At 39.9% G+C, this 16,681-nt stretch overlaps 1 protein-coding gene across 1 annotated transcript in view; it reads right to left on the minus strand.

Moving 5' to 3' along the window:
• Positions 1-1,744: 1,744 nt before the first annotated feature.
• Positions 1,745-16,681, minus strand: part of LOC112524977 (histone H2A.Z-specific chaperone CHZ1-like) — a 30,770-nt gene continuing 15,833 nt past the window's right edge. Inside the window, exon 2 of the mRNA XM_025134922.1 lies at positions 1,745-1,977. Coding sequence (XP_024990690.1) covers positions 1,745-1,977 — 233 coding nt within the window. The remainder of the gene's footprint in view (positions 1,978-16,681) is intronic.

The raw sequence follows: 16,681 nt of genomic DNA on the forward strand, positions 1-16,681 counted from the left end.
TGAAGAAGATATTGGCACACTTGAGCGACTATAACCAAGTCCACCCCTAGACACTACTCAAACTATGACAAGTGAGCAAGCACTTGGTCATATTGAAGAAGGACTTAGGTTGAGTATTATCCCAGAACCCGAATGTAGCCATCCAGAGCCCCCTTTTTTGGCTCTGGAGTGCACATACCAGAGGATCCCCATATTCCATCTCTGTCATCTCAAAAGGACTTGGATGCTAACATAAAAGTTTCATATCTTCAGAAATCGCCACCACCCATAGAGATATGTGTTCTCTGTTTACACTGGTCTAGAAATCCCAAATTGTTCAGAGCAACATTTTGAAGAAAGAAAACCCTGGATACTTGCTTTATCAAAGGGAATACATAGTTATTTCTCTTCCTTGGACTCTGAATCTGAGGATGTTGAAATAAATATCAGAACATCCATAGCATCTTCTTCTGTTAATGAAGGATTACAAGGATCAGATGAAAGTCCTTCCAGTCTTAACATACAAACAGGATTGAAAGAAGGGCCCTTCGAACTCAAGGAAAGAACTGGTTCATGTGTTGAACTAGAAGTTACAAAAACTTCTGATCTTGTCATGAGAGCAGAGTTCTTGGCTTTTGCGGACAAGATTCAGAGATCCTTGGACGATCTAAAACTCACGCTCTCGCAGTCAGAAGCCTGTGCCTTAAGTTCTGATATCCATCTTCTCAGAGCCTCTGTCTCAGCCTTGAAAGCTCAATCCCAAAATAATGTAGAGAAGCTCGAGATACTAAGGCAGATGATGACTTAATAGGATAATGCTTAACGTTCTCTAATGCAACAACAATTCGAGAGCTTATCCTCCAAACTATCAATCATAGAAGGATCTATACAAACTCTTTCTGAACTTATCTAGAGCAGGGTACCAGAAGTTGCAACTATCTCTGCATCTACTTTTGGGACTTCAATATCGTTGGAAGACTTTAATTCCTTCACAGCAGAGATCGGATTGCTTCTGTCAACACCTCTGTCTCCAACACACAGACTTCAAGCTCTCTAGCCTCCTCAAATATCGTCCCCAAAGTTGATTTGCATCTCTTCCAATCATCTCTTATCAAGAAATCCATAGAGATAAGTGTCAAGTTCCTACCAAAATCGAAAGAACCAATTTTTTGAGGTGTAGAAGATCCTTGCTAAACACCATCTTGTCTAAGATAATATTGTAAGTAAGATCACAGCTACCCAAGAATCCATGGTCCATAAACTTGAGACTTACCAATTCAAATGGCTATTGTTGAAAATCCCTTCTCCCAGAGGCTCACATAAATTGAAGCATCTATGGATGACACCACCAAGGTTCTCCACAAGATTGCAAAATTCTTTCAGCTTCTGAAAGAAAGTCAAACTCACCACCACTAGAAGTACGAAGAGAGATTTTTACTCTAGTTTGGTCGAGTGACTCCTTAAGCTGAGCCATCTGTTGGTCGGTAGGAGTACTGGAGACAGGGTTTTCAAGGACCCACTCCAGTCGACCATAGGTAGTTGAGGGAATATGAAGTTGATATAGTGAAGTGACCACTACCTGAGAGGTAGAGTCTTCAAATAAGGGTTGAGGGTTTTTGGAAAGTACCTTCAAGTTCCCTTCTTCAATGATATCTTTGCCTTTCGACTTAGGGTCCTGGTTCTTTGATGGGGCAGACTCTTCTTCTCTTTGCTCCCCCTGGGATGCAGAATCTCTGAGAGTGACTCCTTTGGTGGTGGTTGTTAGTCATTGATACTGAATGGTGAAGTCATCTTCATCGTCGTCGTCGTCATCACCATCAAGGTTACTACCAGAGTCTGGAAGGTCAGGTTCGTCATCATCATCATCATCATTATCACCAGCAACAGGTGTAGAGGTGATGGTAAGATCATCATCCTTAGGGATGGCATCAACTTCCTCAGCTATAACAGCTTCACCGAAGGTTGGGATATCTTGGGCAATCTCAGCTTCAGCTTCAGCTTCAAGGATTGTTGCAGTAGCAGATGGTCCAGCAGCGTTGGACCTCATCTCCCGCTCTCTGGCTAAGACTTGAGAGTATAGACCAAAGAGTTCGTCCATGCGCTGATGCTATAGAACCATCATTTCCTCTAGTCATGACAGAGCGTTGGCTAGGGTTGTCATTGCTTCACGCATCTCATAGAGCTGATTGTGGTCATCAACAATAAAAGAAGGCGGGATTATTGGTGCTGGTTGACGGACATCATCCAGGATCTGCTAAAGAAGCTCTGTCTCGTGGAGAGACTGAGCCTGAGCGTCATCAGCCTTGTTGGATAGAACAATGATGGCTTCAGCGTTGGCTCGAACAACCTCATGTAAAATCGAGAGCTGACTCCTTACTTCTTGAACATCAGCTTTGGCAGCTGAGAGGTCTGCATCAAGATCTGCCTTGTGAGGCATTTCTCAATGAACTTCAGACATCTTGCAGAAGATGGTATCTATGGCTAGGAGGAGATGCTTGACATCAGATGCCATGTCATAATCTTCATCATCTTCCCCATATTCTTCCTTCTCTTCCCCGTCTTCTTCCTTCTCTTCTTCTTTGTCTATATGTTGAGGCGCAGAAGAAGGACCTGCAATAGATGGAGAGTGAGCATATAAAAGCTCGGGGTTAGAAGAACTGAAGGGGTAGGAAGATGGAATACATGAGGGGCCATTGGTGACATTTAAAGGATTGTCACTGGCTTGCTCAATTATGCCCTTGAGAGGATGAGCATCTATATGCTGAGGAGCCTCAAAAGAAGCAACCTCAGGTCTAGTGGGGTGTGTTTCATCATTAGGGAGGACATTCACTGATGAGTCATAAACATGTGTAGCAACCAAAGAAGGAGGAGAAGAGAAAACGGTTAAAAAAGAGGTGGGTGTTCAGCGATGGCGGCACTAATATTCACACCTTTAGTGATTTGGGTCACTGAGGCGGTTGGGGTAGGTGTCACTGATACGACAGTGATTGGAGAGATCACTGAAGAGCTAGGAAGGGTAGCTGAACTTTCCTCGGGGTTAAGGCTAGTTTCAATAGCGGAAATCTATTGAGAACTTTGAGGAAAAAGCCATGATGAAAAAGATGGCACGTTCACATTCATGATTGGATGACATTTAATGAGGTAGCGTATGACAGTCTTTTTTGCTAGTCTCAAAGCGTTGCGCATTGTAAATAGGGAATGTCATCATAAAGACGGTTCATTAACTATTTCTTTTAAAAGTGAAAAGGTTTTTAAAAAATTGAAGAGTCATTTAGTGTTGAAAGAAACACTGAAAAGACCTTTTAAAACATTTTGATCATTGAAGAGGGAAAGAGTTCAGTGATAGTTTTAAGACTTCATTGTCAGTGATAAGAGAAACTGGAACTGACTTATAAAAACATTTGAGTCACTGAATAGGAAAGGTTCAGTGATCATTTTGATTTTTAAGAAAAGATAAGTATAAGAGAGATATACTTACGAAAATGTTCAGTGAGCAAAGAATCACTAAAACAAACTTTTAAAACGATTTGATCACTGAAGAAGGAAAGCTTCAGTGATAGTTTTAAGTTTTTAAGAAAATAAATAAGTAATCATACCTTAGAGATAATAGATACATTTACTCAAGAATTCAGTGACAGAGATAGAGCACTGAATCATTTCACTTACTGATCGATGTTAATAGCAGAAAATTATTCTTCTACGTTTAGCATTCCCAGTTCGCTAATCAAGATGTTAAATCTTGTCTCATCAAGAGGCTTGGTGAAAAGGTCAGTGAGCTGATAATCAGTTGGAACGAAGTGAAGTTCAATGTCACCATTCATAACATGATCTCTGATAAAATGATATTGGATCTCTATATGTTTGGTCTTGGAATGAAGTACAGGATTATTTGCGATAGCAATAGCACTAGTGCTATCACAATAGATAGAAACCTTTGAAAACTGAAGATCGTAGGCTATCAACGGGTTTTTCATCCAAAGAATTTGGGCACAACAGCTACCAGTGGCTACATATTCACCTTCAGCGATTGATGTGGACACTGAGTTTTGTTTCTTACTTGTCCAGCTCACCAACTTTCCACCTAAAAGCTTACAGCCTCCATTGGTGCTTTTCCTATCAATTTGGCAACCTGCAAAATCACTATCCGAATAACCTATTAGGTCCAAACCTGAACCTTTAGGGTACTAGAGACCCATGTTAGGAGTTCCCTTAAGATATCTAAAGATGCGTTTTACAGCAATCAAATGGGATTCCTTAGGTTCAGATTGATATCGTGCACCTAAGCAAGTAGAATACATGATATCTGGTCGACTGGCTGTGAGATACAACGGGGAGCCGATCATTCTTGTGTAAATAGTTACGTTTACAGGCTTTCCATTTGGATCCTTGTTGAGAGAAAGTGGAGGAGCTATTGGAGTCTTCATAGATGAACTATTTGATAGATCAAACGTCTTCAGCATGTCACAAACATACTTACTTTGACTGATAAAGATACCTTTATCAGACTATTTGATCTGGTGACCTAAAAAGAAGGTTAGTTCTCCCATCATGCTCATCTGATATTTTTTCTTCCTGCGATCAGCAAAACGAAAACACAAAGAAAGATTAGTGGAACCAAATATGATATCATCGACATAAATTTGGACTAGAATGATGTGACCTTTAACTTTCCTAAGAAATGAAGTCTGCTCAATCTTTCCACATACAAATTTCTTAGAGATGAGAAACGAGGAAAGGGTATCATACCAGGCATGAGGAGCCTGTTTTAACCCATAAAGAGCCATATCCAAATGATAGACATGGTTTAGATACTTAGGGTCAAGAACCCTGGAGGTTATTCAACATAAACTTCCTCTTGAAGTTTTCCATTAAGGAAAACTCTCTTTACATCCATTTGGCAGACTTTAAAGTCTTTATGGGCAGCAAAGGCTAGGAAGAGTCGAATTACTTCGAGTCTAGCCACTGGTGCGAAGGTTTCATCATAGTCGATCCGTTCTTCTTGTCTATAACCCTGAAGAACAAGTCGAGCCTTGTTACGGGTTACCACACCTTCTTCATCCAACTTGTTGCGATAGACCCACTTGGTGCCTATCATTATTTTGTCAGAAGGACGTGAGACAAAGGTACTAGACTTTGTTCCTATCAAACTCAATGAGCTCCTCTTGCATGGCAAGGACCCAACTAGTTTCTGAGATAGTATCATTGATTTTCTTGGGTTCAACTAAAGAAAGAAAGTTGACAAAGAGACAGATATTACCTAAACCAACGACGAGTCTTGATACCTACATCTGGATCACAAAGAATTTGATGAATTGGATGGTCTTTAGTTTGTCGCTGAGCTGGTAGAGGATTATCATATGAGTAAGGAAGTTCACGAATAGAAGATGAGGCTTCAGCTGTAGTGTCTTCAGCAATAGGAACGATTGCTAAAGTAGCCTCAAATTCAGCGACTGAAACAAGTTCAGATGTTGAAGGCATTTCATTCACTGATTGATCAGTGTTTGAAGTAAAAGAAGGAAAACAGCTAATGGGCACAACAGAGATCTTTAAAGAAGATACGTTGGAGTGACTAGCTTCAACTAGAATGATAAGTGGATCGTCTTCAGCTTCAGGGGCTTCAGTGTTGAGAGGAACGCTGAAGGAAGCTTCGGGTTGTCCAAAGTGAGAGGACATCTAGTTTTCTAATTCATCATCATCATTTAAGATGGGTTTTGAATTAGCTGACTGATATTCATCAAAGGTGACATGGATAGTTTCTTCTATCGTCTGTCATCGTTTGTTGAATACTTTGAAGGCTTTCGATACTGAAGAATATCCAAGAAAGATTCTTTCATCAGCTCTGGGGTTGAAATTTCCGAGTTGGTCACGGTTGTTAAGAATATAACAAGTGCAACTAAAGATGTGCAGAAAGCTAATAGAAGGCTTTCTTCCATGAAAAAGTTCATAAGATGTCTTCTTGAACCTCTTTACGATCAGCAACCAATTTTGAGTGAAACAAGCGATGTTGACAGTTTCAGCCCATAATTAAGTAGGAAGATGGGATATGTTGAGCATTGATCGATAAGCCTCTATGATTGTTCGATTTCTCCTTTCAGCGACCCCATTTTGCTGAGGAGTTCTCACTGAAGAAAAGTTATGAGAAATTCCCTTGTCCTCAAAGAAGTTATCCATGGTACTGTTTTTGAATTCAGTACCATGGTCACTTCTAATAGATCGTACTTTAATGTTATTAAGTACTTCTATTTTCTTGATAAACGAAATGATATCTTTAGGTGCTTCATCTTTGGATCTCAGGAAGAAGACCCATGTGTATCTAGAATAGTCATCAACAATGACGAGTGTATACTTCTTTCTAGCTATAGATTACAAGTTGACTGGACCAAAGAGATCCATGTGCAGTAGCTGAAGAGGTGCAATCACTAAAGAGATTTGCTTTGACTTAAAGCTATATCTTGTTTGTTTTCCTTTTTCACACACTGAGCAAAGAGATTCCTTTGCAAAGGAGTGTTGAGGAAGACCAGTGACCAGATCATTTTTAGACAACTCACTGAGTGTCTTGAAGTTAAGATGAGAAAGTCATTTGTGCCATAGCCAGTTGATATCTGACGAGGCTTTAGAGAAGAAACAACTGTTCTCAGTGATAGAAGAATTTATATTGATGATATAGACATTCTCTAGGCGAGAACCGGTCAAGGCAACCTTATCATATTTGTCGTAGACGCAACATGAATTCTTAGAGAATTTTATTGTGTAGTCTTTGTCACACAGTTGATTGATGCTCAAGAGGTTGTGCTTCAGTCTTTCAACATATGCAACTCGTTTGAACGTGGTTGCACCATTGGTTAATATACCAAAAACTCTGGTATATATCCTTTTCCATTACCTCCAAAGGTCACGAAAAGTCCTCTTTCTTCCTTGTAGTTAATTAGTAGGGATTTGTCTCCAGTCATATGTCTTGAGCATCCACTATCTAGATATCATATGCCTTTGACATCCTGCACAAGGGAACAGTTTAAAAATGCTTTTGGTACCCAGCTATTGGGGTCCAGCACTGTTAGAGGCATCATCTACTGATGTTGAAGAACCAGCATCAGTAGATGGCATCATTAAACCTGAAGATGTTTTAGTGAAAAAAGGAACAACCTCTGACACTAGAGAAATAGATTCACTGGAAGTCTTCACTGAGCCCGATGAAGAGGCTACAGTGAATGGAATTACAACATTTGATGCTGAAGGCTCAACAACAATTGTTGTCTTCACTGAGCCTGAGGAAGAGACTCCAGTGGATTGCTTCACTTTGGTTGCTTTTGCAGCCTTAGTGGAGGATTTTTCCTTGGTTGATTTCTCATCCTTAGCTATTTTCTTACCCTTAGCTGGTGGACCAGCCTTGGCAGCGGAAGGACACTTACTGGCAATATGTGTATTTTCAACACAATGTTTACACTTCCTATAGCTGAAGGTAACTTTAGGGCCTGGAAGTATCAGATTAGAAGAGGGACCAGGTCCAAAGATTCCCTTCTCATTAGTTCTTGGAGGAACCTTTGAGGCTTTGGAATCGTTTGGTGAAGCATTCACCTTGAGCTGAGACTTAGACTTCCGAGAGGATAAGATTTCTTAGTCCCTGAAGAAGAAGGTTTACATACTAAAAGAATAGACCTAGATCTATTAGACTTGTTAGACTTCTTAGGATGAGGTGCTATGACAATGGATTTACCCTTGTCTTTGCAACCTGAACTCAAAAGAGTTCCATCAAGATGACTCTCAGTTAAAGAAGACTGAGAGGAAGAAGTGTCAGGAATGGAAGAGACAAAGGTACCAAACTTAAGCATGGACCTGTCAGTGACACATTCTTCCTAATCATAGGAAAATCCTAGACCAGTCTTTATCTTGATCGAGATTTGAGCGTTGATGATCTCAGAGGCTTTGACAGAGGCTTTGCACCACCCTTCAATGGTAGCCTTCTCAGCCTTGAGTTTAGCGATTGCTCCCTCATGCTTAGTGATAGCCTGTTCGTGTTCAACAGTGATGACTTCATTTACAATGACCTGATCCTTTACGTTTTCTTCAACCTTGGTCAGCTCCTTGATCTTAGAATGGCAAATCTTCAACTGTTCTTGAAGATCAAGATTAAGAATTTCTGCTTTTGATTTGCCATTGAGGGCATTGTAAAGATCTACTCTCAACGTGTCTACTGTAGAAAGGCTAGAAGAAAAAGAAGAAGAAGATTCATTCAGGATACATACCTGAGTAGGAGAAGAGGATAAGGGATCATTTGAAGTATATGTCTCTGAAGCTTCTTCTTTGACATCCTTGGCCATTAAGCAAAGATAGGCCGTATCTTCCTCATCAAATGATGATTCATCAGTGAATCAGCCCAATCATGCTCTTCAACAATAAGACCCTTGGCCTTTCACTGGTGATTTTTCATCTTCTTGTACTTCTCCTTCAGCTTCGGGTATTTGTCATCCCCGGACCTAGAAGACGATAGGGTTTTGGAAGATGGTGTTGCAGTCTTCTTTGATCTGCATTCACCTGCAAAGTGTCCAGTGCAGTGACAATTGTAGCAGATTGCTAAAGCCTTGTCTAATTTACCAGACTTTGGCTTTTCTTTAATGGTCAGTGAGGGAGATCTGTGGAAGTTACTTTTGGTGGCGAATCTTCTAAAAGATTTAGTCAAAAGCGCCAGGGATTCATCAAAATCTAGAAGATCAGATTCTGGTATATCCTTAGAGTTAGTAGAGTCTAACTTTGTAATTACAACAGGAGGAAGAGACGAAGAAAAAGAAGAAGAAGAAGAAGAAGAAGAAGAAGGTGTTTCAGTTGAAGCATCTTTAGAGATCAAAGCTAACGGAGAGCTTTTCATTTCTCTGGAATCTTTTATTAGATTCCTTTTCAGCTGATGAGATTGCTCATGATTAAGTAGGATCTCGTAGAGAGTAGAAAGAGAAAGAGAGGACATCTTAAGAGATATGGTAAGAGTGTCCCAAGATTCAGGAAGACATTCTAGAAAGGTAGTTAAAGTTTCACAATTAGAATATTCCTGCCTACAGTCCTAAGATCAATAAGAAGACAATTAAAGCGTTGATGTACTTTAGACAGCGTCTCAGTCTTTCCACAGAGAAAACTTTCATACTGCCTTACTAAGTTAATCTTCCTTGATTCTTGAACCTGAGAGGTTCTTTCATATTGAACACATAAAGTATCCAACATGGATTTAGAGGTTATGAGTTTCATCACAGAGTGATAAACCTCATCAGGAAGAGACATAGCTATTATAGACCTAGCACGGGTGTCTATAGCTATTTTGTTCTTGTCTTCATCGCTCCACTGGTGAGGGAGTTTTGGAATCTGCCATTCAGGAATCGCGACAGTCGTAGCTGTTTCAGGAACAGCCGGAGAAATAGCAAATGGTACATATGATCCATTTTCTATGTAGTGTGGAATTTCAGGATCCACACCTTCCAGAAAGAGGGACATCCGATTCTTCTAGAGACTAAAGTTGTCTCGGATGAATCGGGGATGTTTGGCAAGAGAGCCATTTTCTTGAAAGTGAGTGTTTGTGTTTGTAAAGCCATTTTAAAAGCAATAAAATTATCTAAAGGAGATAATATAATGCAGAAAAACAACCAAAGAACTAGAGAAGATAGAACACTACTCTGATACCTCTTGTTGGTCCCGTTAGGGTCTACAAGATGTGTATAACAATTTGTAGAAGGGGGGTGAATACAAACACAGAATTTTCAAATTTAAAATATATATTGATAAGAGAAGATCAATACAGATTTTACAAGATTGTTTGCGGAAAGATAAGGTAAGAAAAACCAATCTAAACAATCTACAGTTTACACACTAAATCTTAGCAAATAAAGAAAAGATTTGTTGTTAAAGAAATTGAAGAAAGTAAGTTCTATCTGAGAGAGAACTTGTTTAGAATACAATAAAATAGATTCTAACTTGCTCTTGAAGATGAGCGTATTTGTTCTTAGATGTGTGTGTTCTTTTGCGTAAGCATAAGAAAGCTCACAGTAAGGTTAAGAGTATCTCTGCATGGAGATAGAACACATCTATTTATAACTGTTGCATTAAATGCACATTTAATGCGACATGGTAGGGTTAGAATGCGTATCAAGCCTTAAGGATTTCGTGTGGCAGTAAGGGTGACTTATCTTTCAACTTTTCCACTATCACCCCAAAAAAATAGCAAATGAAGGCTTGTCCTTTGCTACAGTGAATAGTACAAAATCCTATTCATGAGCATACATCATTTCATAATGTTGGTGGATAATAAAGTCAACTAATCGGCTCCATACTGTACTAACGTTTAGAAAGGGTATGAGTTTTTTCTTTGTATGTATAAGGACAAGACAACAAAAATCATGCTCGACAAGCTTCTTTTGATTGCTGAATGCTGGAATAACCTAAAGGTCTCTTCAGCATTCGCTGAGGCTTGGGCAGTCTTCATACATATGTAGACAAGCTTGTAATCACTGAATATCGCTTCAGATCACGTACTTGCTAGTCTCTAATCTTCAGTTTCAATCTTTGACTTTTTCTGAAGGTTCTTTGATGTGAGTGTTGTCTTCTTGAAGTATCGTTGTCGCTGATTAGATTTTACAATACAAGTTCTTCAACGATCACTGAACATATTCAGTGATGATCGCTGGAACTGAAAAACATAAACATAAATACTTCGCATAGGATAAAGGGATTATCATCAAATCAAATGAGAGAGAGGAACAGTATCTGTATTGTAGGAAATAATCTAATTTTCAGAAAACGAAAACTTTTGGTAATAGGATGTTTCTACTAAATTAGTCTTTGTTCATTACATTCATTTATGTTTCATAGACTAGTTATTGTTTATTTTTCATTACTTAGGGGGGGATTGTTAGACCCCATAATAAGATTAAAAGTAATGAAAAATGTACAAGTATGGAAGTCCAGAGGACTGATGGAAGAAGAGCTGGAGAAGAGCTGGAAAAGACCTAAGTGCTCAAGGCGAACCAGAGATGCAATGAATGGTTCATAGGTGCGATGAACAATGCATCTCCATCACCCCTCTAGTTATTAGCACTTAGCAGATTATACATGAGTTCAATCAGAGATATCCAAGCAAAGAAGAAACGTAAAGACTCCTGGTTGAACATACTACGTAGAAGACAACTTGAGATGACTCATCGACAGCTGGAATTCGGTTACACAAGATAGTTAGAGATAACTCCTAAATTCTAGATAGATATCTTTTCCCTAAAATATCTCATAGATATATTTTCACTAGATTGTTATCTCTTAGACTAGATTGCTAGTATAAATAGCTATCATATGTCTTGTAATTTATCAATTCCTTCTTGTTAAAGTTATTATAGTGAAATCCTTTGAAGCTTCATATTCTCCTGAATATTTTATAGATGTTCTTCATTATTCTTCATTCATACGATAGATTTAGGTTTCATAACATAAATCTTCATGTTATATTGAGAGATCTGGGATCAACATCTTTGATTTCCTTCACTATCTCAACAAGTAGACAAGGTTAGAAGTAGAGTTCACAAATACTTAATTGTTCTCCTGATTTTTTAATCATTCTGTGTCATGTGTCATGACTTGTGAGCTTATTTGACCAAAAATTACGACAAAATCATTTGGTGGTAATTTGTACGTTTGTGTTTATCATATAATCTTCCACAATTTCTGCCACGTGTCAATAAACCTTTCAAATTTCTCTAATTCAAATTTCATCATTAAATTGATCGTAATCCTTTTAGTCAAATTGTTTTGAACCTTGTGCGAAATTTCTTCGAGCTTATTGTGTTGTACGATTGCAAGTCTGTGTTTGATAATCATCAAGTTTATGTGTGTTATTCATAATGTCGACATCCAAAATGGATCAACCAATGTTTGAATCAACCAAATCTGTTGGAACGAATGAAAATATTGAACTTCAAAAGAAACACGATTCTACCTCAGATGTTGATTATGTACCTTCCAGATCTGATCCTGATGTTTATGAGAGTTTGTATCCTACAACTATGAGTGAAGTTGGTTTCAAAATCAAATCTAGGTCAAGAGTTCTACATATCTCGTAATCTTATTTCACCAAGGATGTTATTAATAATTGTGCTCTAAAAAATTCTAAGAAGTTTAAGGATGAACACCAGATTGTGGTTGAAGTTTTCAAAAATCATCCATTAAAAGGTGAAGCAGATGCCACCTACAGAGCTACAAAAGCAGAAAAGAAAGATGAAGCTGAGGAAAGTCAGATCACCATGTGCAGAAAGCTCCAAGCGGAGGAGGGTTGATGACCAAGAGAACCAGATGACTCTGGTCCTCAAGATCATCAAAAAAGGGAGATCTCTCAACAACATGCTACTCAAGCTTCCCTCATCTCCTCTCCACCTGCTCAACACTTAAATCCAGATCCTGCCACTTCACAAAGACCCCAAGATCAAGATCAACCGAAAGGAAAATCTACCTCTGCATCTGTGTTTGGTGAAGATATGGGTGCATATACCTCCCCTCCAAAGATGATCGTCAATGAAGCATCCTCTACATCATCTTCTTCCACAAAGCCTTGTTGGTCCTTTGAGGGTCTACAAGATTAGTAAAACAGTTTGTAGAAGGGGGAGGGATGAATACAAACACAATATTTTCAAATTTAAAATATATATTCATAAAGAAGATCAATACAGATTTTACAAGATTGTTTACGGAAAGATAAGGTGATAAAAGCCTATCTAAACAATCTTTGGGTACACACAAAGTCTTAGCAAATACAAGAAAATAAATGTTGTAGAGAAGATCCTTTACTTAAGCTAGAAAATGCTTGAAGTAACAATTAGAGTTAGAAAGTGAGTTGCGCTCACTCTGCATGAAGAAGAAACACTTCTATTTATACCCAGTGCATTAAATGAACATTTAATGCAATATGGTAGGGTTAGAGTGCGTGTCAAGCGTTAAGAGGAAGGCTTGTCCTTTGCTACAGTGAATAGTACAAAAAGTACTATTCATGAGCAGACATCCTTACCTAAAGTTGGTGGACAAAGAGACAACTAGTCGGCTCCGTACCGTACCAACTTTCATAAGGGTATGAGTTTTGTCCTTTGTGTGCATAAGGACAAGACAACAACAATCGTGCTTAGCAAGCTTCCTTTGATCGCTGAATGCTGGAATGACCTGAAGGTCTCTTCATCATTCGCTGAAGCTTGAGCAGTCTTCACACATATGTAGACAGGCTCGTAATCACTGAATACCGCTTCAGATCACGTACTCGCCAGTCTCTAATCTTCAGTTTCAGTCTTCAACGTTTGCTGAAGGTTCTTTGGTGTGAGTGTTGTCTTCTTGAAGTATTGCTGTCTCTGATAGATTTACAATGCAAGTTCTTCATCGATCACTGAACATACTCAGTGAAGATCCTTGGAACTGAAAAGACAGAAACATAAATACAACGCATAAGTGAAAAGGGATTATCATCAAATCACTGAGAGAGAGGATGAACAATCTCCCCCTATTTATGATAACAAGATAACATAAAAAAGGTTATCTTTTCAAATAATAGTAGGAAAAGTTACATATAAAGTAAATGTCTCTTTTTACTATTTTGGGATCTTTTTCAGTTAGCCAGTCTCAACTTGAGAATTTTTTTTAAGTTATATCTAAGAAAATTACAAGTACGGAAACTGAAACCGAAAGCTTATTTACTGACTTATAGATTGTCAGTGAACGCGAAAAGCAACACTAGAACTCATAGACTTGTGTCCCTATTACTTTTTTCAGGGATCTTTTTCAGTGAAGTACATGGAATACTCATTTTATTAGTCATAGGAAATATTACAAGTATTACAGTACATGTCTAGTGCTTACATATTATAAGTACAATCACTGAAAGTAGACATAGTACAGGAAGTTACAAGGAAAAGTGGATTGTTGTTACAAAGAGAAACTTATTCTAGAACTCTTAGATCTATGTAACTAGGTACATTTTCACCAAGTTTTCTTCGACGTAGGAAGTTTCAGATCTACGACTTTTCCAGGCATGCTATCATCTATCCAAAGCAAGAGATGAACCAGATGATCCATTGGACATAGATGTAGCTCTGACATTCTCTAAAATCTGACTTTACCTTCATATTAATTGTGTGTATAGGGACCCTTATCTGGCAAGTCAAGATTCAGCGTAGAAAGGACTGTACTCTTATGACCCTTCAGGACTTCATCTAAGGAGAACCTTGTTTCATGCTCGTTCCTTAGGAATGGTCCATCATTAGGATCAGAGAGCTTTAGTTTCTTCTTCCCACCTTTCTTCAGAGGTAGCCTGTCAGGGACCTTGACATACTTGGACATCCTTTTGATGAGCTTGCTGATGGTGTCCTCGATAAGTGTCTTGTGTCTCGACATGGATTACTGAATGGCTTGTATTATCTCCATCCATTCGTTGTATCCATAACGGCCAAGGTAGGAAGGGTACTCAGTAACAGCATCTAGATTTTCCCTGGTGATAAGCATTGAGACCAGCGTTCCACTGTCTTTAGAACGTCCGCTGATGCTGATGCTGACGTTGATAATCGGGCGGGGACTGATTCTCTTTTTCAGCTTTACTTCGCTCCATCGCTTGTTTTTTTCCATTAGCTTCAGGTTCTTCTCATGCTCAGCTTCTGTAATAGAGAGAAGTTTAGCCTGGGCTTGGATAGCGTTCACCGTTTTCTTGGACTTTCTCTTGGGAAGGACTTTAGCAGCTAGTGACTCGGCCAGCTTCAAGCTGTCTTCAGTCTGCTTCTTTTGAAGCTCTAGCTCTTCTTCAGCCCTTAATGCCTCGAGTCTTTCAGCTTCAGATAGGAAGTCAATCTCACCACCACTAGAGGTACGAAGAGGGATTTTTACTCTAGTCTGGTCAAGTGACTCCTTCAGCTGAGACATCTGCTGGTCAGTTGGAGCACAAGAGACGGGTTGATCAGGTACCTGCTCTAGTCGACCGCAGCTTGTTGATGGAATATGAAGTTGATATTCTGAAGTAAACACTACCTGAGAGGTAGAGTCTTCAAATAAAGGTTGTTGAGGGATTTTGAACAATACCTTCAAATTTCCTTCTTCAGCAACCGCCTTGCCTTTCGACTTGGGGTCCTGGTTCCCTGATGGAGTAGATTCACCTTGCCTTTGCTCCCCCTGGGATGCAGAATCCCTGAGAGCAACTTCTTTGGTGACGGTTGATGGCTTCTAGAACTTGATGGTGAAGTCATCCTTATCATCATCGTCGTCGTCGCCATCAAGATCACTTCCGGAGTCTAGAATGGTAGGTTCATCATCTTCATCATCATCATCATCATCTTTATTTTCATCATCATCATCATCATCATCACCAGCAGCAGTGATGGTATGGGCATCATCCCTAGGGATGGCATCGACATCCTCAGCTGGAGCAGCAGCTTTGGTGGTCGGGATTACAGGAGTAGCAATTGCTTCAGCTCTAGGAGCCTCAGCTTCAACTGCAACTGAAGTTGATACTGGACCAACGTCCTGAGAAGGGGTAGGCACAACATCGGATGATTCACCAGTATTGGACCTCATCTCCCCCTCTCTGGCTAAGACTTGAGAGAATTGGCCAGAAAGTTCGTCCAAGCGCTGACGCTGGAGAACCATTGTCTCCTCTAGCCTTTGCAAAGCACTGGCTAGAGTTGTCGTCGTCTCACGGGTCTCATGGAGCTGGGTTCAATCATTGGCAGAGAAAGAAGGTGCGATCACTAGATTTGGTTGACGGACATCATCCAGGATCTGTTGAAGAACAGTAGTCTGCTGATCAGCGATAGCCTGAGCATCGTCAGCCCTGCTGTGAAGAGCAGCAATGGCGTCATTTTTGGCTTGAATAGCTTCTTGGAGAGTCTGGAGATGACTCTAAACTTCTTCAACATCCTTCTGGAGGGCAAGGAAGTTTGCATAAAAGATCGCCTTGACGAGGCATTTCTTGGTGGACTTCGTTGATCTTGCAGAGGACGGTATCAACGGCTGGAAGGAGAAGTTTGATGTCGAATTCCATATCATAGTCATCATTGATCTCTTCATCTCCTCCATCATCTTTCTCTCTTTCTTCCTCTACCACTTCCTGAGCATCAGACTGATGCATCGAAGAAGGACCTGCAAAAGAAGAAGTGTGAGCTGAAGGCTCAAGGTTAGTAGAAAAGAAAGGCTACGAAGATGGAATACCTGAGTGGCCATCAGTGACTTCTAAAGGATTGTCACTGGCGTGAGCAAAGATATCCTCGAGAGGATGGACATCTGTATGCAGAGGAGCATCGAGAGGAGCAACCTCAGGTCCAGTGGTGCGCGTCTCAGTATCAGGAAGGACAGTCGCTGATACATCATCCACTTGTGTAAAGACCAAGGAAGGAGGAAAAGAGAAAATAGTCAAGAAGAGACGTGGGTGTTCAGCACTGGTGGCGTTGATATTCACACTTTCAGTGATTTGGGTCACTGAAGTGGTTGGTGAAAGTACCACTGATACGACAGTGAGGGGAGAGATCACTGAAGAGTTGGGAGGGTAAGCTGAAGACGCCTAGGGGATAAGGCTAGTTTCAATAACTGAAACCTGTTGAGAGGCTCCAGCTAGAGACGTGGCTGTCCTCTTTTTGGACTTCTTGGCTCTCTGAGGAGAACCAAGAGTTGGTTGAGAGGGTCGTTTTGAAGGGGTTTTGGTGGCTTGGCTAGACGCGGG

Source organism: Cynara cardunculus (genome assembly GCF_001531365.2).
Source record: "Cynara cardunculus var. scolymus isolate 2C chromosome LG 13, CcrdV1, whole genome shotgun sequence".
NCBI classification, from domain to species: Eukaryota; Viridiplantae; Streptophyta; class Magnoliopsida; order Asterales; family Asteraceae; genus Cynara; species Cynara cardunculus.